Here is a 21477-nt window from a genome sequence, read left to right as displayed (position 1 = left end):
ACCATTTATTCATGCACATTTCACAGCCACAAAACTGATATTTAAAAGCGGTTTAAATGAAATTTAATATGCATAAAGTTCACAAAACTACATAGTTACAGGAATAAAATAAAAAGTAACCAGTAGCAGCTCACAATTGAAACTTTCCCAGTATTTCAGAAGCCTGTCTCTGGCAAATGGTGTTTGCTTTTTGAGTTAAAAAAAACCTAGATTAGAGTCTTGACACTTATTACTCTTGAGTGTTTTTGTTTTTGCAAGGTATGTTATAACCTTCTTTTGGGGTTCCAGAGCCCCAAATCCCTGAGATTAAAATTCAAGGCGGGAGCTGGGAATGTGGCTTAGTGGTAGAGTGCTTGGGTAGCACACATGAAGTCTCGATTCCTCAGTACCACATAAGCAGAAAAAGCTGGAAGTGGCACTGTGGCTCAAGTGGTGAAGTGCTAGCCTTGAGCAAAAGAAACTCAAGGACAGTGCCCTGAGTTCAAGTTCCAGGACTGGCAAAACGAAACAACTTTAGCCGCGATCTGGAGGCTCACACCTGTGATCCAATTAATCACTCCTCCAAAAGCCGGAAGTGGAGCTCTAGCCTTGAGCAAAAGGAGCTCAGGGATAGTGCCCAGACAGAGTTCAAGCCCCACGACCGACAAAAATACAACCTTAAAAGTGGTTGAATTTCATCTATAAATGTCTATATTAGTACCTGAATAGAGCTGGCCTGCAAATAATGTATAGGACACTCGCCAGTTGTCACTTCCTGCCTTCCACTGATTCCAAAAAGCCACCATGCCGCACCTCTTTTTCCTCTTTGCTCCGCCTGCTGCCGTAAGTGATCTGCCCGCACTGTCGTGAAACGCTTCTCCCCGCCCTCACTGTCGTGAAACGCTTCTCCCCGCCCTCCGGGTGGCAAAAACGCAGTCACGCTTGACGGCACGAGGTGGCTCAGCCGCAAGATGGCGGCGCTGGCGGAGGAGCAGACGGAGGTGGCGGTCAAGCTAGAACCCGAGGGTCCGCCGACGCTGCTGCCTCCTCAGGCGGGCGATGGCGCGGGCGAGGGCGGCAGCGGCGCTCCCAACAACGGCCCCAACGGCGGCGGCGGGCATGTAGCGGCGGCGGCAGCGGCGGCCGGCGGGGATGGCGGGACCCCCAAGCCCGTGGTGGCCGTGTCCGCCGCTACTCCAGCGGGGGCGGCCCCGGTGCCCGGCGCCGCGGCGGAGTCGGGCTCTCCTCACGACCGGCAGACGCTGCTGGCGGTGCTGCAGTTCCTCCGGCAGAGCAACCTCCGGGAGGCCGAGGAGGCGCTGCGGCGTGAGGCCCGGCTGCTGGAGGAGGCAGCGGCGGGCTCCGGAGCCCCGGGAGAGGTGGACGGGGCCGGCGCCGAGGCGGCAAGCTCGCTCCTCAGCCGGGTCACGGCCTCGGCCCCCGGCTCCGCGGGCCCCGATCCTCCGGGCACCGGCGCTTCGGGAGTCACGGTCGTCTCGGGCTCAGCCTCAGGTCCCGCCGCGTCGGGGAAAGGTGAGCCCGGGCGGGCGCGGAGGGGAGCCGGCTGGGAAGCAGGGGCTGGCGGGCCTGCACCTCTGCGGGCTTGTTTTGAATTTCCTGGGCCCGCCTCTGGGGCCGTGCGCACGCCCGCCCCTTTCTCGGCTGCGCCGGCTGCGCAGTCAAACCCTCTTCTGAGCTGTCAGTTCCCGGGAGAGGCTGAGCCGGGCTGCCGGGCGTGGGCAATGTGTAGGGAAAAGGGGCGCCCGGAGACGGGCACCTCGGGCTTCAGCACCCTCTTTCTTCCCCTCTTACTTGAGCTTTTCAGCCCGGGGCAGATGCACATGTTTTTGTGCAGTTCGTACTGTGTGTGTACCTCGGGTTTGACTTTCCACAGGGAGGTATATTACCTCTGTAATATAGAGCGGGGCAGACAGATTTGTTGGAAAAGAACTTGCTTGAGACCACAGCCAGGCGCACCGTGTAGCGAGCATTTCTCGAAATAGGAGCAAAGTTTCACCATGTGTTTTCTGAGGATGCGCATTCCTGGGCACCAGTTCAGACTTTGACTCTCAAGAGGTAGATGCTGTGGGCATTTACAATATGGGATTCTTTTCTTTCTTTCTCTTTCTTTTTTTTTCCCCAGTCTTGGGCTTGAACTCAGGGGCCTGGGCACTGTCACTGAGGTTCTTTTGGCGTTCTACCCCTTGAGCCATAGCACCACTTCTGGACTTTTCTGTTTATGTAGTGCCGAGGAATTGAACCGAGAGGTTCATGCATGCTAGGCAAGCACTCTACCACCAAGCCACATTCTCAGCATCTACAATACGAGTGAGGAGGCAAAATTGGAGGACTCAGCTGGGCACCTGTGGCTCACGCCTCTAATTCTAGCTACTCAGGAGGCAGAGATCTGAGGATCACGGTTCAAGGCCAGTCCGGGCAGGAAAGTCCATAAGACTCTTATCTCTAATAAGCCACCAGAAAGTCGGAAGTGGCACTGTGGCTCAAGTGGTAGAGTGCTAGCCTTGAGCTGAAGCGCTAAGGGACAGCGCCCAGGTCCAGAGTTCAAGCCCCACCACTGACAAAAAAATTAATAATAATTGGAGGACTGTAAATATGGGAATAGATGTGGGTTACACTTTTTATTTTTGGGTTGTGGGGCCTGAACTCAGGGCCTGGGTGTTGTCCCTGAGTTCTTTTGTTCAATCCTAGAGTTCTACCATGTTGTGCCACAGTTCCACTTCCGGTTTTCTGGTGGTTAATTGGAGATAAAAGTTTCACAGTCTGTTGCCCTGGCTGGCTATGAACTGAAGATCCCAATATCTAGGATTACAAGTGTGAGCCGCCAGCACCCAGCTACACTTTTTTTTTTTTTGGTTGTGGGGCTTGAACTCCAGGTCTGGGTGCTGTCCCTGTGCTCTTCAGTTCAAGGCTAGAGCTTTACCACTTGAGCCACAGTGCCACTTCTGGTTTTCTGGTGGTTAATTGGAGATAAAAAGAGTTTCACGGGGACTTTTCTGCCTGGGCTGGCTTTGAATTGCCATCCTCAGATCTCAGCCTCCTGACTAGCTAGGATAACAGGCATGAGCTACCAGCACACTGCTACACTTTTTTTTTTGTCTCTGCTGATTTTACTTGTGTGGCGCCTCTAGCCCTAAGATTGAGTTTTTCATATTAAATGAGGTAATAAGGCTCAAATGTCTATGAAAAAATGCCCTGTATTGAAAAGTTTATGTCTCTGTACTATCATTGATCCTGACCCCTTTCTCCCAGCAGTTCTTGTCCAGTCAACACAGGAAAACTCACATACAGAGATCAGAAAATGTGTTGAATTAAATTATCTAGTTAAGTGGCTTTAGCCAATGAATTTGTATTTATGAGACTTACTCTTTGCAGGATTGCCAGAGATGAAGTTTGAACACATAGCACTGTAATTTATAACCAGAAATATGCAAAAAAAATCCTTGAGTCTGCCATTCTTCCTCTTCCTCCTCCTTCCTCTTCCTCTTGTTCTCCAGTTTAAACTCAGGGTCTTTTTTTTTTTTTTTTTTTGTCAGTCATGGGGCTTGAACTCGGCCTGAGCACTATCTCTCAGTTCTTCAGCTCAAGGCTAGCACTCTACCACTTGAGCCACAGTGCCACTTCCAGTTTTCTGAGTGGTTTATTGAAGAAAAGAGTCTCACGGCTTTTCCTGCCCATGCTGGCTTTGAACCATGATCCTCAGATCTCAGCCTCCTGAGTAGGTAGGATTACAAGTTTGTGAGCCACCACCCTGCAAAATCGGGGTCTTATGCTTAGAAGACAGGCACTCTACTACTAAGCTATAGCTCCATCCTTAAAATATATGATTGAGAAGAATTTTTTCTGAATACTGTACTTTGTGGATTAATTATAAGATGTGTGTTGGTTTTCATTTTCTTCAAAAATTGGATTCAGATTTAGATTATACCTGAGAATACAAAAAGGTAGAAAAGAGGCCATCAGAATGATAAACAAAATCAAACATTTCTGCAGTATGGAGCAGAACCATAGTATAGCTTACCAAAATTTCCAAAGGCCAAATTCATTTATTTATTTAGTGGAGTTTCAACTTAGTGTGCTTGGCTCTACAACTTGAGCCCTACTTCCAACTGTATTTGACTTTTTCCCCCTTCGGTTGTAAGGCTTGAACTCATGGTATAGGCACTGTCCCTGTGTGGTCTACCACTGAACCATAGCTCCACTTCCAGTTTGCTAGTGGTTAATTGGAGATTAGGAGTCTCACTTTCCTGCTTGGTCTGCCTTTGAACTTCTATCCTCAAATCTCAGGCTCCTTAGTAGCTATGATTACAGGTATGAGCACCCAGCTGACTTTGCTTTTTGAATCAGGTCTATGACTAGACCTACCTATGCCTCATTATTATTATTATCATTATTAAGTTGTTATTATAAAGGTGATGTATAGATAAGGAGTATTTTTCTTTTTGGACAGTTTACCTATGCCTCTTGATTAGCTGGGATTATAGTGTACTATAGCTGGCTTGTTGAAATAGTAACTTTTTTCTTTTTTCTTTGTCAGTCGTGAGGCTTGAACTCTGGGCTTGGGCGCTGTGCTCTTCAGCTTAAGACTAGTGTTCTACTGCTTGAGCCACAATGCCACTTCTGGTTTTCTGGTGGTTTATTGGAGATAAGAGTTTCACGGACTTTCCTGCCTGGGCTGGCTTTGAACCGTGATCCTCAGATCTCAGCCTCCTCAGTAGCTAGGATTACAGGCATGAGCCACCGGTGCCCGGCTGAGATAGTAACTTTTTGCCCAGTTTTGTGATCCTCCTAATCGCTCCCTCTTGAGTAGTTGAGATTGCAGGTATGAGCCATTGTGCCTGGACTAAACTCTTAATTTGAGAGATATATTGTTTGGTATTAGTATATCATAAATAAGTACTCATGTGTTTTTTGCTGTGAAATGATAGTTATAGAAATTGTTGTTGTTAAGCATATACAATTGAATTATAGTTATCTCTTAGAGATATAAAAAGGCATGGTCTTTCAAATTCTGTTTTTTTGTTTTTTTTTTGTGGGCCTGAACTCTTGGCGTGAATGCTGTCCCTTAGTTCTTCAGCTCAAGGCTAGCTTTCTACCAGTTGAGCCAAAGCGCCACTTCCGATTGTTTCTGCTTATGTGTGGTACTGAGGAATCGAACCCAGGGCCTCATGCATACAAGGCAAGCACTCTACCATTGAGCCACCTTCCCAGCCCCTGGTATTTTTTTCCTAGTATTCCGGTTTTATTTTTAGGTCTTCCAATCATAGAATATAGAGAAGACACAATGATGCAAAATCAGTTTTCTGCCTGTCTAGCCATCTAGCCTAGCGGTAATTGGGCTGGGAATATGGCTTAGTGGTAGAGTGCTTGCCTGGCATGCATGGAGCCCTACGTTCAATTCCTCAGTACCACATAAACAGAAAAAGCCAGAAGTGGCACTATGACTCAAGTGGTAGAGTGCTAGCTTTGAGCAAAAGAAGATCAGGGACAGTGCCCAGGCCCTGAGTTCAAGCTCTATGACTAGCCAAAAACAAACAAAACAAAACAAAAACAAAACAAAAACTATTACATGACAGTACTTCGCAGCTGAGTTCCCATCTAAAAGTGTGTGGATACTCAGTTATCTTAAAGTTATCCCAATTAGTTCAAGAAATCCCTAGAGCTAATTTCCAGGTGTTCTCAAATGCTGATATTTTTTTGTAATTTTTTTTTTTTTTTTTTTTTTTTTGAGCCCGGTCGTGGGGCCTGAACTCTGGGCCTGGGTGCTGTCCCTCAGCTCTTCAGCTCAAGGCTAGCGCTCTACCACCTGAGCCACAGCACCACTTCCGGCTTTTTTCTTTTTGCTTATGTGGTGCTGAGGAATCGAACCCAGGGCCTCATGCATGCCAGGCAAGCGCTCTACCACTGAGCCACCTTCCCAGCCCTCAAATGCTGATATTTTATATCAGGTGGTAGATATGCACCTGTGTAGGTAACAGTATAGAATATTAAACAGGAGTGCTAAGGAAGCTAGAATTGTTAATCCAGAGTAAGGGTTGGAAACCTTTTCATTCTCTACCCTTGTGAGGCTGTATGAGACCCTTGAAATAACTTAGTATTTGACAGGACAGACAGGTATACTTCTCATCAACTGCCTGGCACTCACTTGCCTGTATTGATAATTTTGTATGGCTGGTAAATGATGTTGTAAATAACCAAATGGTCATTGGCAGAGAAAACCATTTCTCATTCCTGCTAGAGCATGGCTGCATGGCTTGGTGGTAGTGGGTGTCACTTGGACGAAACCTTCAGAGAGATCAATATAATTGTTAGTTTGCACTTAAATTTTTTTTTTTTGTCATTCATGGGGCTTGAACTCTGGGCCTGGGCGCTGTATGTAAGCTCTTCAGCTCAAGGCCAGTACGCTACCACTTGAGCCACAGTGTCACTTCTGGTTTTCTGGTGGTTAATTGGAGATAAAAGTCTCAGATTTTTCTGTCTGGGCTGGCTTTGAACCGTGATCCTCAGATCTCAGCCTTCTGAATAGCTAAGACTACAGGCATGAGCCACCAGAGCCCGGGACCTTGTGCAAGCTTGGCAAGCAGTCTACCACTTAGCCACATCCCTGTGCTTCATGTACCTTTACACAGTTTGTCTTTAAGGTAGATTGAGGAAAAAGTAGCAGACTTTTTGTTATACTGATTTGAAGTTTTACCTTGAGATGTGAGTACTTAAAGGTATTTTGGCCTTTGTCAAGCAAGTACAAAGCCCATTAAAAGAGTAAATGATTCTGCTGAGGAAAGGGACAAACTGACAAATAGTTCACTTCTGAGTCTCAGTCACATGTAGATATCAATCATTTTCTTAAAAGTTGTCATTCATTTTTTTAAACAGTTGGAAGTGTAGCTGTGGAAGACCAGCCAGATGTCAGTGCTGTCTTGTCGGCCTACAACCAACAAGGAGACCCCACAATGTATGAAGAGTACTATAGTGGACTGAAACACTTCATTGAATGTTCTCTGGACTGCCATCGGGCAGAATTATCCCAACTCTTTTATCCTCTGTTTGTACACATGTACTTGGAGCTAGTCTATAATCAACATGAAAATGAAGCAAAATCATTCTTTGAGAAGTATGTGAAATTTTACATATATTTTGTTTACCCCTATATATCTACAACCATACAACTTTAAGGCTGCAACTCAGGAAGTACTTTACGGAGGAGAGGTACCTGGGATGATATGAAGTTAATTGGGGGCAGGGGGTGTGTATCTAGTGGAACTGACAAGGAAGGCTTCCAGATGAACCATACTTGAAGTAAAACCTGAAGATTGAGACTTAACCAGATGAAGAGGGAAAAGCATGTTTGAAAACTGGGAGGAAAGTTCTTAATAGTTACAGAGACTAAAAGGAGGCCACAGTAGCTGGAGCTGAGAATAGCGTGTGTTGTGATGTAACAATTGGTTAGACACTGAAATAACAGGCAAGTTCTTAGGCCAAGTTGAAGGTTTTTGTTCTAAGATCAATAGGGAATTGTATTGAGTAGGATTAGACTTGACTGAGAATCTCTATTAAAGTAGTAGGTTTAAATATAATAAAAGTTTATTATTCTAGAAGCTTATTATATTTAAGCTTACTGCTTAAATATAATAGAAGTTTACTTCTTACAAAGGTGGAAAGTATAAGACTATAGGGTGAGTCCTTGATTAGCAAAGTCACAGGCTCTTTCAGTCTTGTTGCTCTGCCACTCTTCTTTTTTTTTTTTTTTCCTTCTTTCAGTCATGTGGCTTGAACTTGGGGCCTAGGCACCCTCCCTGTGCTCTTCTTTGCTCAAGGCTAGTGCTCTACTGCCATATGCCACAGCTCCACTTCTGGTCTACTTCTGGTTTTCTAGTGGTTAACTGGAGATAAGAATCCTTTTTTTTTTGGGGGGGGGGGGTCTGGTCGTGGGGTCTGAACTCTGGGCCTGGGCGCTGTCCCTTAGCGCTTCAGCTCAAGGCTAGCGCTCTACCACTTGAGCCAGAGCACCACTTCCGGCTTTTTTACTTTTTGCTTATGTGGTGCTGAGGAATTGAACCCAGGGCCTCATGCATGCAAGGCAAGCACTCTACCACTGAGCCACCTTCCCAGCCCTGGAGATAAGAATCTTATAGATTTTTCTGCCCAGGCTGGCTTTGAACTTTTTTTTTTCTTGCCAGTCTCCGTGCTTGAACTCAGGGCCTGGGCACTGTCCTTGAGCTTCTTTTGTTCAAGGCTAGCACTCTACTACTTGAACCACTGCACCAATTCCAGCTTTTTCTGTGTATGTGGTAATGGGGAATCGAACCCAGGGCTTAATGCATGCTAGGCAAGCACTCTACTGCTAAGCCACATTACCAGCCCTACTGTGCCACTCTTGTTAGACCATTTCTATTTTATAGTGCAAAATGGTTGTCTAGCTCTAAGCATTTACACCAGTGTTTTAGACGGCGGGGAAGGCACACATTCTTCTAGGAAGATGGATACACTACTCTTTACAGATTTTTTTGTAAGTCACTATACCTAGCTACAAAGGAATGTGGTCTAACTCAGGTGTTTGTGTGCCCGGCTAATCTTCAGGGGTTCTGCTTTGGAGGAAGAAAGGAGAGATAGATTTGGAGGACAGTGAAGCATCTTGGTCACAGAAGTCATTGGAGAACTATATTATCAGTAGTTTTTTGTTTTTTTGGTTGGTTGTGGGGCTTGAACTCTGGGCTTGGGCACTGTCCCTCAGCTCTTTAGCTTAAGGCTAGTGCTCTACCACTTGAGCCACAGTGCCACTTCCAGCTTTTCCTGCTTATGTGGTGCAGAGAAATTGAACCCAGGACCTCATGCATGCAAGGCAAGCACTCTACCACTGAGCCAACTTCCCAGCCCCTAAATAGGTATTTTAAAAGAACCTTTATGGGGGCTGGGAAGATGGCTCAGTGGTAGAGCGCTTGCCTTGCATGCCTGAGGCCCTGGGTTCGATTCCTCAGCACCACATAAGCAAAAAAAAAGCCAGAGTGGCGCTGTGGCTCAAGTGGTAGAGCGCTAGCCTTGAGCTGAAGAGCTGAGGGACAGTGCCCAGGCCCAGAGTTCAGCCCCCACAACCAGACCCAAAAACAAACAAACAAACAAAAAGAACCTTTATGCAAGCGGCAAATAAAGAATGAAAGACAGAATGACTTGATCAATTTGGAGATTGAGTGGTTCTCAACAGGAATGGTATTCCTTCTTCCATTAGCAAACATGGAGGCTTCTTTTGGTTTTCATACTGACTGGTTAGAGGAGCAGAAATACTAAATATTTTAGGATGTGCAAGTAGTTCTCCTTGGCAAAGAATTGTCCTGCCCAAAATTCCAGTAGTATTCACGCTGACAAATATTGAACTGGGTTGTATTGGTGGAGGCGAATAAAAAGGCAGATTAATTTGGTACTTAATAAATACGAGAGCTATCAATGATAATCCTGTTTCTGGTCCCCCAGTCAGATAGGGATGCCCTTCACCGACAGAAAATCCTAGAACAGGGCTTACTCTGTGTGGTGGAGGAATAATTTTTAGTTCCAGTTTCAATATGCCTCTGACCTGTCGAGCTACCATTCCTGTAGACAGCCATTCAGTAACCTCTAAAATTAGTCAATAGTCACTCATATGTCCCTATCAACTGTTTGTTCCTGCTGTGAGGGTTTAGAGGAAAAGTAGGAACTTGAGTCATAAAGTTTTTTTTTGTCAGTCCTGGGACTTGAACTCGGGGCCTGTGTGCTATCCCTGAGCTTCTCTGTGCTCAAGGCTAATGCTCTACCACTTAAGCCACGGTGCCACTTCCACCTCCCCCCTTCCCGCCTCCCCCCGTTTTTCTTTTCTTTTTTTTTTTTTGGTCCGGTTGTGGGGCGTGAACTCTGGGCCTGGGCGCTGTCCCTCAGCTCTTCAGCTCAAGGCTAGCACTCTACCACTTGAGCCACAGCACCACTTCTGGCTTTTTTTGTATGTGGTGCTGAGGAATTGAACCCAGGGCCTCAGGTATGCATGGCAAGCGCTCTACCACTGAGCCACCTTCCCAGCCCCCCCTCCCCTGTTTTTATCTGGTACTAAGGAATCGAACCCAGGGCTTCATGCATGCTAAGCAAGCACTCTACCACTAAGCCACGTTCCCAGCCCCTTCCTTTTTTTTTTTTTCCCTAGTACTGGAGTTTGGACTCAGTTCTTGGCCTTAACAAGTAGGTGCCGTGTTGCTTGAGCCATCTCTCTACCTTTACTGTTTATTTTGGAGATGGAGTCAACTGGACTTTTTCTGTCTGGGGTGGCCTTGAGTATCCTCTGAAACTCGGCTTCCATAGCTAGGATTACAGGCATGAGCCACTGACATCTAGCTTGCCTGAGCCACTTTGGCAACTGGTTTATTTTGAGATAAATTCAGCCCAGCCTGGACCCACAGCCCTATTTTACTCTTCCCACCATAGCTGGGGTAACAGGAACATATCACCACACCAGCTCTTTCTGTTAAGTTTTCTCAAACTTTTTCCTAGGCTTTCCTGAAACTGTGATTCTCCTGATCTTCACCTTCTGAGTTGCTAGGATTATAGGCATAAGCCACTGGTTCCTGGAGTAGTTATATGCAATATTGATGGATAAAGATATGAATTACATTGTCTTATGAAATAGGGGAGCTAAACTCATGCTTTGAGAGAGCTCCAACATTTCAATGGCCAAGTGTAAGATATAAAGATAGTGTGAAGTGTAAGACTGTAAGACAGAAAAGCTAAAGAAATAGTAAGAAAACTAAGAGTATCAAGCCATATTTGAGAAGGAAATAGTGCTTAATGTTTGAATGGCAGTTCTTTAGTTCAAGCAATAGAGCTTGAAGCTAGGACTTGTCAGATAACGCAGATACTAGTGAGAGAAGAACAATAGAACCCTTATGCCGTAATATTCATTCATTATAGTAAGATAACTAAGAGAAGAAACAGGAAGCAAAATGTTCTTGGCTCAGAGTTTTTTACTTTTTAAAAAGGCCAATGATCATACAACTTCTCTAGAAGCTTAATAATTTTTCTTATACTACTGTCATAAAAAAACCCTCCCCTTCCAAATTCATAGTGTAACAATCTCCTTGGTTAGGAAGCTGAAATATTGTAGAGGATTCTGTTTCCCTATTATTGACAGTCTTAGAGGACCCCATGCCCAAATGATGAGAATAATAAGAAGTGATAAAAATACTTAACTGCCTGAGATTTCTACTTTACTTTAAATCTAGGGCAAAACCCTTAGTCTGCTTATTGATGAATCCAAATGGGTAACAATATAGGAATCCATTGGCTTTGTGTCTTTCAGAGCTAGAGCTTTATCTAATTTTAGTCAGTCATTGTTTTCTCAATATTTTGCATTGATTACTGTTCTTAGTAAATGCCAAATCTATATCTTTAATAGTTTTTTTTTTAAGGAAAGCTACAATTTATAAAAACAAAAGTATTAAAAGTTACTAGTTGCCACCATGGCTGATGGCTTTATTAAATTGCTTTTGGTAATAGTAAATACAAGTATTCATTGTTTGATACTAACATTTGTTTATTAGTTATAATGTTAAAGTATTGACATTTAATAAATGTCTGATATTGTGAACCTGGGAAATCATTAAAATGGTGGGGCCAATGAGAATCCATGTGTTATTGTAGAGAGCTATGATAGGTTCATAGAATTACAATACATTTTCTGCTTCATACACATTTGAAATTTTCCATAATAAAAGTTTAAAAGTGGGATTTTGAGAAAGCATGCAGTAAGAGTAAAGGTTCAGACATTTTCAAATATTGACCAAAATTGGTATTCCAAAGAAATTGTCTACCAGTAGTAAATGTCTTTCATTCATGTGATAATTATTTCAAATTGTTCTTTTAAAATGTTTATTTAATTAGAGAATTAAATTGATCACTTTAAGGATGAATTCAGAAACTACTTTATAATCAGTGATTTACCTGTAGATACAGTTTAAAATGATTTAAACTACTACATTTAAGATATTCTGGGGTGGCTTATAAATATTTGGGGGAGAGGCGGATCCCTTAATGATTACATTGAAAAATGACTTTTTAAAATCACTGAAACAGGTTCCATGGAGATCAGGAATGTTATTACCAGGATGACCTACGAGTATTATCTAGTCTTACCAAAAAGGAACACATGAAAGGGAATGAAACCATGTTGGATTTTCGAACAAGTAAATTTGTTCTGCGTATTTCCCGTGACTCGTACCAACTCTTGAAGAGGCATCTTCAGGAGAAACAGAACAATCAGATATGGAACATAGTTCAGGAGCACCTCTACATTGACATCTTTGATGGGATGCCGCGTAGTAAGCAACAGATAGATGCGATGGTGGGAAGTTTGGCAGGAGAGGCTAAACGAGAGGCAAACAAATCAAAGGTATGGGAATAATAAGAACTATATAATGTAGATTATGAAAAATTGTAGCATTTCGGTCCACATAATTTAAATTTTTCTTATAGCTAGCTTGGAAATAATTTTATACTGTTTTTAAAATTTCGTGTTCTAAGGATAGTGAATCTGTGTGAGGACTTGGGAATGATTGCATTTAACAGAACCCTGACTTTAGTATATCAAAAAAGTTGATTTTCCTCACATGAAATGAATTTGGGAGTCTTTCCAGGGCTGGCATGATAGCTCTACAATGTTGTCAGTGTTCCTGGCTTCTAGTTTCTGGTCTGTCACCTTTATTCATTTATTTATTTTTGGTCGGTCATGGGGCTTGAACACTGTCCCATAGCTCTATAGCCCAAGGCTAGTGTTCTACCAGTTTGAGCCAGAACACCAATTCCAGTTTTCTGGTGGTTAGCTGAAGATAAGAATCTAATGGACTTTCCTGTCCAGACTGGCTCTGAACCTCTATCCTCAGATCTCAGCCTCCTGAGTAGCTAGGACAACGGGTGTGAGCCACTGGCACTCAGCTTGGTCTATCATCTTTAGAATGACTTTCTTCCTTGTGGTCATAGATGGCTGTTGCAGCTCCAGCATTGCAACTACAGTCCAAGATGGGATAATGGAAAGGATGAAAAGCCTGCTTGAGTCTCTTGCTTTTTATCAGGAAGACATTTTTTTTTCTTAAAAAAATTCAAACATACCTAGCATATTTCTTTGTATTATCTGCTGACCAGAATTATGTTGTACGGCTATTGCTAGCTTCAAGGAAGCTTGAGAACAGAAGTAACTAACTAAGCACAATGCTGCTCCAATAAAACCAGGGTTCTATTAGCAAGGCAAACAGGAAAAATAACTGTTAGACAAGTTCAGAACCCCGCTTCAGGGTATAAATGACAATATCGTAATTGTGATTTATCCTATCAATATATTCAAAGGGAATATTAATGAACAAAATTTATTTTTAAAATGTTGGTTCTTTTGATTGTAGGTATTTTTTGGCTTGTTAAAAGAACCAGAAATTGAAGTGCCTTTGGATGATGAAGATGAAGAAGGAGAAAATGAAGAAGGAAAACCTAAAAAGAAGAAGCCCAAAAAAGATAGTATTGGATCCAAAAGCAAAAAACAAGATCCCAATGCTCCACCTCAAAACAGGTGGGGGGGAGATTTCCAGAATTTTAAGGAGGTGTCAGTTAGGATACAGAGGAGATAAGCTTGTTAATAATATTCAAAGAATAATTCCCAGTGATTTTCCTTCACAGAATTCCTCTTCCTGAGCTGAAAGATTCAGATAAATTGGATAAGATCATGAATATGAAAGAAACCACCAAACGAGTGCGACTTGGGCCAGACTGCTTACCTTCTATTTGTTTCTATACATTCCTAAATGCTTACCAGGTTGGTAAAGTAATTGGATAATTTTTGCCGAGAGTCATGTAAAATGGCAATTTACAATCTTAAATGTATTCAAGTGGAGTCTTGGTAAACTCTTGATATAATTAAGGAACAAGATGAGAACTGATGCTGCACAGAGTAGATGGAGGCTGTTTAGAAGGCCTTCAGAAACTTGCAGATTCCCAAATCTGGCTTATACTTCATCTCTGTTTTCACTGATCACAGCCTTTGAGTAAGGCCAATTCTTCTTGTGAAGTATTAATGTGAACTTTCTGATTAAGAATTATATATATCCTTGACTATATAAATTCTTCCAGCTTAAAATGTAGAAAGGCTATAGATAGGAACCACCATTTTTTAGTTTTTAATTCCTGTTTCCTGGATGGGGAGCAGGAAATGTTTCTCTTTTCCATTTCTCCCTACTTTATCCTATTATGCTAAAGTAAATCCTTTCTAAAACTTAGAAAAAAAGAATTCTATATACCTTTACAGACTCCTTGTAATAGGTTACTGAGGATATATTTAGTAAATTATAAACATGATTAACATTTGCTTCCCATCATGCATTCCAAATATGGAGGGCACAAAAAGGTAAGTGACAACACACTCAAGTATGTGCTTTCACACATTGGGTTTTATAGGAGAATGTAATCTCAAGTGATCTTTTATGAGAACAATATTCTACGATGTGATTTGAATCCCCCACAAAAGTATTGTTTAGTGTAAAACTTTTTTTTACTGGCAGGGCCTCACTGCAGTGGATGTCACTGATGATTCTAGTCTGATTGCTGGAGGTTTTGCAGATTCAACTGTCAGAGTGTGGTCTGTGACACCCAAAAAGCTTCGTAGTGTTAAACAAGCATCAGGTAACTCAGATGACCTGTTGGTGTAAACTTGAAGTTAGTCTGCAACAATCTTGAATCCACAGAATACAGAAAGGAGGTTGTGATCTCTGCAGATAAAAAATTTCATTTTAACTCAAGATTCTCAACGTTCCCCATAGTGAAGACAGTCCTGGGGTGGCAATCAGGAGACTGGGTTAAATTCTCTGGTCTTTTCTCATAAATGGAATCGAAGGAATTAGGCTATAAAAGCTCCTTAAAAGTTAAAACTCTAACATTTTATGATTGTTTGCTTGTAAATAAAAAAAAAACTTTAGTGGGAGACCTTAAAATAGGAGAAAAAATTTATTGTAGTCATAAAAATAGCTAAAAAAGAACAATAAAGTCAGGATTTTATTTTAGAAGGTTTTTTCCCTATTAGCTATATTATCTTGCTGTATTTAAAATTGTTTTAATATTTTCATTTTTGTGAAACATGTGATTCAATGGTCAAACTTGAGTTTTAATCTTGATTCCCATATTGAGTAGCTGTGTGTATGGTAGCAAATGATTAACTGTTCTGATCTGCAGTTTCTTCTCCTGTACATTGGGATGACATCACTTAGAGGTTTTAGTACAGTGGTTGGTATAGGAAGAATTTACCTGTTCGTTTCCTAAACTGTGATATGATTGCATTAACCTGTTTTGATGAATATCCTTTAAAAACTATTTCTGGACCATTTTAGATCTTAGCCTCATAGACAAAGAATCAGATGATGTCTTAGAAAGAATCATGGATGAGAAAACTGCAAGTGAGTTGAAGATTTTGTATGGTCACAGTGGGCCTGTCTATGGAGCCAGCTTCAGTCCCGATAGGTAAAATACAAATGATAATAATTTAATACTGAGGTATTTCTATGTTGAGATTATGTAAAAGTTCACTGGGAATATAATGCAAATATCTAGAAAATTTTGTTTTTAAAAAAAAAAATCTCACCAAAAAAAAAAAATCTCAGCCAGTTGCCTGTGGCTCACACCTTTAGTCCTAGCTACTCAGGAGGCTGAGATCTGAAGATCATGGTTCAAAGCCAGCCCAGGCAGGAAAGTTCATGAGACTTTTATCACCACTCTTACCACCAATAAACCACCAGAAAACAAGAAGTGGAGCTGTGGCTCAAGTGGTAGAGCACCGTCCTTGAGCTGAAGAGCTGAGGGACAGCGCCCAAACCCAGAGTTCAAGCCCTGCGACCAACCAAAAAAAAAAAAAGAAAAAATCTCATGGCTGTCAGTCCTTAATCTACTAAAATCTTGTCATTTGCTAATTCATCTTGGGGAACTGTGCAAAAAAAACAACTTTATAACTGAATTTACAGACTCAAGATGCAGTGGTTTCAAAAATTAGCTTTTTGTTGTGCGCTGGTGGCTCATGCCTGTAATCCTAACTACTCAGGAGGCTGAGATCTGAGGATCATAGTTCAAAGCCAGCCAGCCCGGGCAGGAAAGTCCGTGAGACTCCTATCTCCAATAACCCACCAGAAAAACCGCAAGTGGTGCTGTAGCTCAAGCGGTAGAGCACTAGCCTTGAGCTGAAGAGCTGAGGGACAGTGCTCAGGACCAGAGTTCAAGTCCCATGACTGACAAAAAAATAAAATAAAAAAAAAAAGAAATTAGTTTTTTGTGTAAGAGTTAAATTGCTAGAGTCTTCTGTATTGTTCTTATGGTACTTCATAAGACAATTTCTTGATATTAATGGCATAATAGCTATCAATTAAAGTTATGTTTTTTTGTTGGGGGGGGTCCAGACATGGGGCCTGAACTCTGGGCCTGGGCACTGTCCCTCAGCTCTTCAGCTCAAGGCTAGCGCTCTACCACTTGAACCACAGTGCCACTTCCAGCTTTTTTCTTTTTGCTTATGTGGTGCTGAGGAATCAAACCTAGGGCCTCAGGCATGCAAGGCAAGTGCTCTACCACTGAGCCACCTTCCCAGCCCGCTATATGGTTTTAAAAATAAAGAAAGCTAGGTGTGGCAGTGTGCACATCTGTAATTCTAGCTACTCAGGAAGCTGAGACAGGAAAATTGTGAGTTTAATGCTTGTCTAGGCAACACAATGAGACCGTCTCAGGGAAAAATAGTAACAAGAAAACATTAAACCAGGTACTAAAAGGGAAATTTGAAATTGCTGTGTTTAGTTGTTTACTTGTTTTTTAATGATTTCTAACATTCTATAAAAGTGAGAGGAGGAGTGGTTGGGAAGGTGGCTCAGTGGTAGAGTGCTTGCCTTGCATGCCTGAGGCCCTGGGTTCGATTCCTCAGCATCACATAAGCAAAAAGAAAAAAGCCGGGGGCTGGGAAGGTGGCTCAGCGGTAGAGTGCTTGCCTTGCATGCATCAGGCCCTGGGTTCGATTCCTCAGCACCACATAAGCAAAAAGAAAAAAGCCAAAGTGGCTCTGTGGCTCAAGTGGTAGAACGCTAGCCTTGAGCTGAAGAGCTGAGGTACAGCGCCCAGGCCCAGAGTTCAGGCCCCACGACTGGACCCCCAAAAAAAAAAGCCAGAAGTGTCGCTGTGGCTCAAGTGGTAGAGCGCTAGCCTTGAGCTGAAGAGCTGAGGGACAGCGCCCAGGCCCAGAGTTCAAGCCCCACAACCAGACCCCCCCCCCCCAAAAAAAAAAAAAAAAAAAAGTGAGAGGAGGAGCCAGGTGCTAGTGGCTCACACCTGTAATCCTAGCTACTCAGGAGCTGAGATCTGAGGATTGTGGTTCAAAGCCAGCCTGGGCAGGAAAGTCTGTGAGACTCTGGCCTTCGATTATCCACCTGAAAACTGGAAGTGGTACTGTGGCTCAAGTGGTAGAGCCCTTGCCTTGAGCTGAAGAGCTGAGAGACAGGGCCCAGGCCCAGAGTTCAAGCCCCACACCTGACAGAAAAAAAAAAAAGGGAGGAGGGTGTTTTACAACCACAGTATCATCTGTATTTTTCTTGGATAGATAATAGCTTTCAGTCCATCTAAGTTTTCATGTTTAGCCAGGTGCTGGTGGCTCACACCTATAATCCTATCTTAGGAGTCGGAGATACAAGGATCACAGTTCAATGCCAGTCTGGGCAGGAAAGTTAGTGAGACTCATCTCCAGTCACCTACCAAAAAGCCAGAAGTGAGCTGTGCCTCAAGTAATACGACACTAGCCTTAAGCAAAAAAGCTGACAGTGCCCAGGTCCTGATTTCAAGCCACAGAATGGGTAACCCCTCCCCCCAATTTTTTTTTATGTATGGAAACAAAACTTTTGAGTATTATTATTGGTAGTAGTAGTATTTGGTAGGGTTTAGCCAGATGATACATTTTACGTGAGGAAATGTGATTTCAGAAAAATAAAACTGCTAGCTTTTGTATTTATCCATGAAAAAGTTAGCAACATGTTTGTAGTTATTTTCATTCTTTTGTGCTGGGGGTTGAATCTATAGTGCCTTAAGCATGAGCTAAGTTAGGACTATTACTGCGACACTCCCCAATCCTCTCCTTTTTACAACTCATACAAGATTGGAAAATAGCATCTCCATTTTATAGTCAAAAATTAAGTGAGGTTATCACATTTTGTAGATTGTCTCAATTTATCTTAAAATGCATATACACATTCATATATTCACATGTACATACATACATATAAAATCTAACATCATTAGGTGGTCAGAATATACTTATTGTCAAGGCTAACATTCACCTTTTTTAATTTTTTAATTTTTTTGGCCCGTTGTGGGGCTTGAACTCTGGACCTGGGTGCTGTCCCTCAGCTCTTCAGTTCAAGGCTAGCACTCTACCACTTGAGCCACAGCACTGCTTCTGGTTTTCTGGTGGTTTATTGGAGATAAAGGTCTCATAGACTTTCCTTGCCTGTGCTGGCTTTGAACTGAGATCCTCAAGTATCAGCCTTCTGAGTAGCTAGGATTACAGGCATGAGACACTGGCACCCAGCAACATTTAGTTTTAACATTTGTTTAGCTTTGCATCTATTGTGGGTTCTGTCTATAAATTACAAGTGAGATGTAGCATTAGTTAGCTATATTTAAAAAATTCAAATATAAGAAGAAACTTGAAAGTAGTCTAAAGTTAATTCTGGGAAATCAATTTTATCAAATTCTCTTCTCAGGAATTACCTGCTTTCCTCTTCAGAGGATGGAACTGTTAGATTATGGAGCCTTCAAACATTTACTTGCTTGGTGGGATATAAAGGACACAACTACCCAGTATGGGACACACAGTTTTCTCCATATGGATATTATTTTGTTTCAGGGGGCCATGACCGAGTTGCTCGGTAAGATATCAGTTTAATCTTTTGATTGGGTCTGTTCATTTCTACTTCAACTTATTCAAAATATCAGTATTTGTAGCTTTTGTTTGAAAATGAATTTAGGACAGGAGTTATTGTATCTGCAATCATGTCTTTAGCAAAAGCACTGCTTTTGGCTATTTTATTTATTTATTTATTTTATTTTTATTTTTTTTGGGGGGGGGGCTATTTTATATGCTCCTCCTGTCAGATATTCTTTTTTTGCCACTACGATTGTGAATACCTTTGTCTCTGTCATTTCCTTGAAAGTTCCAGATGAGGTAGCACAGGTTAGAAACTAATTAGGAAATAGCCAAAACTATGGTGAAATATTATTCTACTAACTGTGATTTCTTGCTTTTATAACTTTAAAAGACTCTGGGCCACAGACCACTATCAGCCTTTAAGGATATTTGCTGGCCATCTTGCTGATGTGAATTGTACAAGATTCCATCCCAATTCAAATTATGTGGCTACGGGCTCTGCAGACAGAACTGTGAGGCTCTGGGATGTTTTGAATGGTAACTGTGTAAGGATCTTCACTGGACACAAGGTATTTTACCTTTATTATTCCAGCACTTTTCAAGATAAAAATGGTCTTTTGTTGTTTGTGTAGAGGGATGTCCACGATAGTTTTATAGCCTGGCTAGAAATAGAAGTTTTCTTTGCCTACTGCCTAGCATTGGAGGTCACTCAACCTTACTTCTTCCTGTCTTATTGGTTCCAAGTGATTAATGTCTAAGAACCTTTTAGATATTAATATTAATCATTGCTTGAAGGATAGGTCTCCAACTCTCAATGGGAAGATTGACAGACATGCCTCTTTTTTTCTGGGCTTGAACTCAGGGCCTTGTGATTTCTAGGCAGGCACTCTACCACTTGAGCCATACTTACAATTCCAAACATTTTGTGTGTGTGTCAGTACTGGAGCTTGAACTCAGGGCCTAACACTGTCCCTTAGCTTTTTTACTCCAGGCTGGCAATCTACCACTTGGAGCAATAGCTCCATTTCTGGTTGTTGTTGGTTAATTAGAAATCTGTCTCATGTACTTTCCTACCTGGGCTGGCTTCAAATCTAGAACCTCAAGTTTCATCTAGACGAGTAGCTAGGTTTACAGGTGTAAGCCACTTGTGCCTGGACCAAAAATATCTTTTAACCAAAGATAAATAATTTTAAAGATAATATTCATAACATTAAAATTGTGCTTTAGGTCTTTGGATATACTTAACTCTAGTTTGATCTTTTCTTTCCTAGGGACCAATTCATTCCTTGACATTTTCTCCCAATGGGAGATTCCTGGCTACAGGAGCAACAGATGGCAGAGTACTCCTTTGGGATATTGGACATGGTTTGATGGTTGGAGAATTAAAAGGCCATACTGATACAGTCTGTTCACTTAGATTTAGTAGAGATGGTGAAATTTTGGCCTCAGGTAAATGATTAATGGCTTTGGGATAAAGGTTTACATTTTTTTTTTTTTTTTAGCATGAACTATAAATACATAGGGGCTGGGAATGTGGCTTAGTGGTAGAGTGCTTGCCTAGTATGCACAAAGCACTGGGTTCTATTCCTCAGTACCACATAAGCAGAAAAAGCCAAAAGTGGCACTGTTCCTCAAATGGTAGACTGCTAGCCTTGAGTGAAAGCAGCTCAGGGACAGCCCAAGCCCTGAGTTCACCCTAGGACTGACAAACAAAAAGGTTTCCTTTGCCTTCTTCCTAGGTTCAATGGATAATACGGTCCGGTTATGGGATGCCATAAAAGCATTTGAAGATTTAGAGACTGATGACTTTACTACAGCCACTGGCCATATAAATTTACCTGAGAATTCACAGGAGTTATTATTGGGTACATATATGACCAAATCAACACCAGTTGTACACCTCCATTTTACTCGAAGAAACTTGGTTCTGGCTGCAGGAGCTTATAGTCCGCAATAAATCAACGGTATTAAAGACCTTTTGGAAGCTACTGTTTGAAAAAGGGAGACTAAAAGCAAATACCTCAGTGTTTAATATTTAAGCTACAAAGAATGTTGTCTATATGGATCTTGAAGTATGCTGCTTTGAAAATCTGAACAGGATAGTTCCACGTTTTTATAGCAACCACATTTAACTAATTTCCGTTAGTTGAATAAGAGGTATTACGTTCGTGGAAGAGACATTATGGTGCTTCGGATTGTGTGGAAACTATGCATTTTCTGTTCAAATGCTATTTTAATTTATTATGTTTAGAAAAAAGAAGTTTGAGGAAATTCATCCTGCTTCAAGATTCAAATTAAGAAATACCATCTTGAATTTTAGCTGAAGACTTCTACGAGCATGTGTATTTTCTGCTGTAAAATGAAGTTACTGTATGCACTCAAGTACTATGTTAAATGATCCACTAACATGTTTTTCTTGACCTATAATTAGTGGAATATATGTAAATGAGTACAGAGAACAATTCCTTCTCAAGATCTAGAGAAGTACAACCATCCACTGACATCTCAATTTAAACTATTTGAGTGCACTAAACACTATAAACGTGGTG

The 21477-nt window shown here is 41.9% G+C and overlaps 1 protein-coding gene across 1 annotated transcript; it reads left to right on the top strand.

Annotated features, from left to right (window-relative positions):
- The first annotated feature begins 593 nt into the window (after positions 1 to 593).
- Taf5 (TATA-box binding protein associated factor 5) lies at positions 594 to 21193 on the top strand. The gene is made up of 11 exons (XM_042689453.1): positions 594 to 1512; positions 6871 to 7108; positions 12082 to 12397; positions 13401 to 13564; positions 13672 to 13807; positions 14550 to 14670; positions 15372 to 15501; positions 18765 to 18929; positions 19320 to 19497; positions 20200 to 20377; positions 20668 to 21193. The coding sequence occupies exons 1-11, from the start codon at positions 951 to 953 to the stop codon at positions 20883 to 20885; spliced, it is 2406 nt and encodes an 801-aa protein (XP_042545387.1). The 5' UTR covers positions 594 to 950; the 3' UTR covers positions 20886 to 21193.
- Positions 21194 to 21477: the final 284 nt, after the last annotated feature.

This window comes from Dipodomys spectabilis, unplaced genomic scaffold, assembly GCF_019054845.1.
Source record: "Dipodomys spectabilis isolate Male_0828 unplaced genomic scaffold, ASM1905484v1 ptg000125l, whole genome shotgun sequence".
Lineage (NCBI taxonomy): Eukaryota > Metazoa > Chordata > Mammalia > Rodentia > Heteromyidae > Dipodomys > Dipodomys spectabilis.
This window is presented reverse-complemented; position numbering and strand designations above follow the sequence as displayed.

Excerpts from the sequence above, each read along its gene's own strand:
- Taf5 (XM_042689453.1), top strand. The coding sequence starts at position 951 with ATGGCGGCGCTGGCGGAGGAGCAGACGGAGGTGGCGGTCAAGCTAGAA. Across the intron at positions 7,109-12,081 it reads GCAAAATCATTCTTTGAGAA|GTTCCATGGAGATCAGGAAT; the intron begins GTATGTGAAATT and ends TCACTGAAACAG. Across the intron at positions 14,671-15,371 it reads TAGTGTTAAACAAGCATCAG|ATCTTAGCCTCATAGACAAA; the intron begins GTAACTCAGATG and ends GGACCATTTTAG.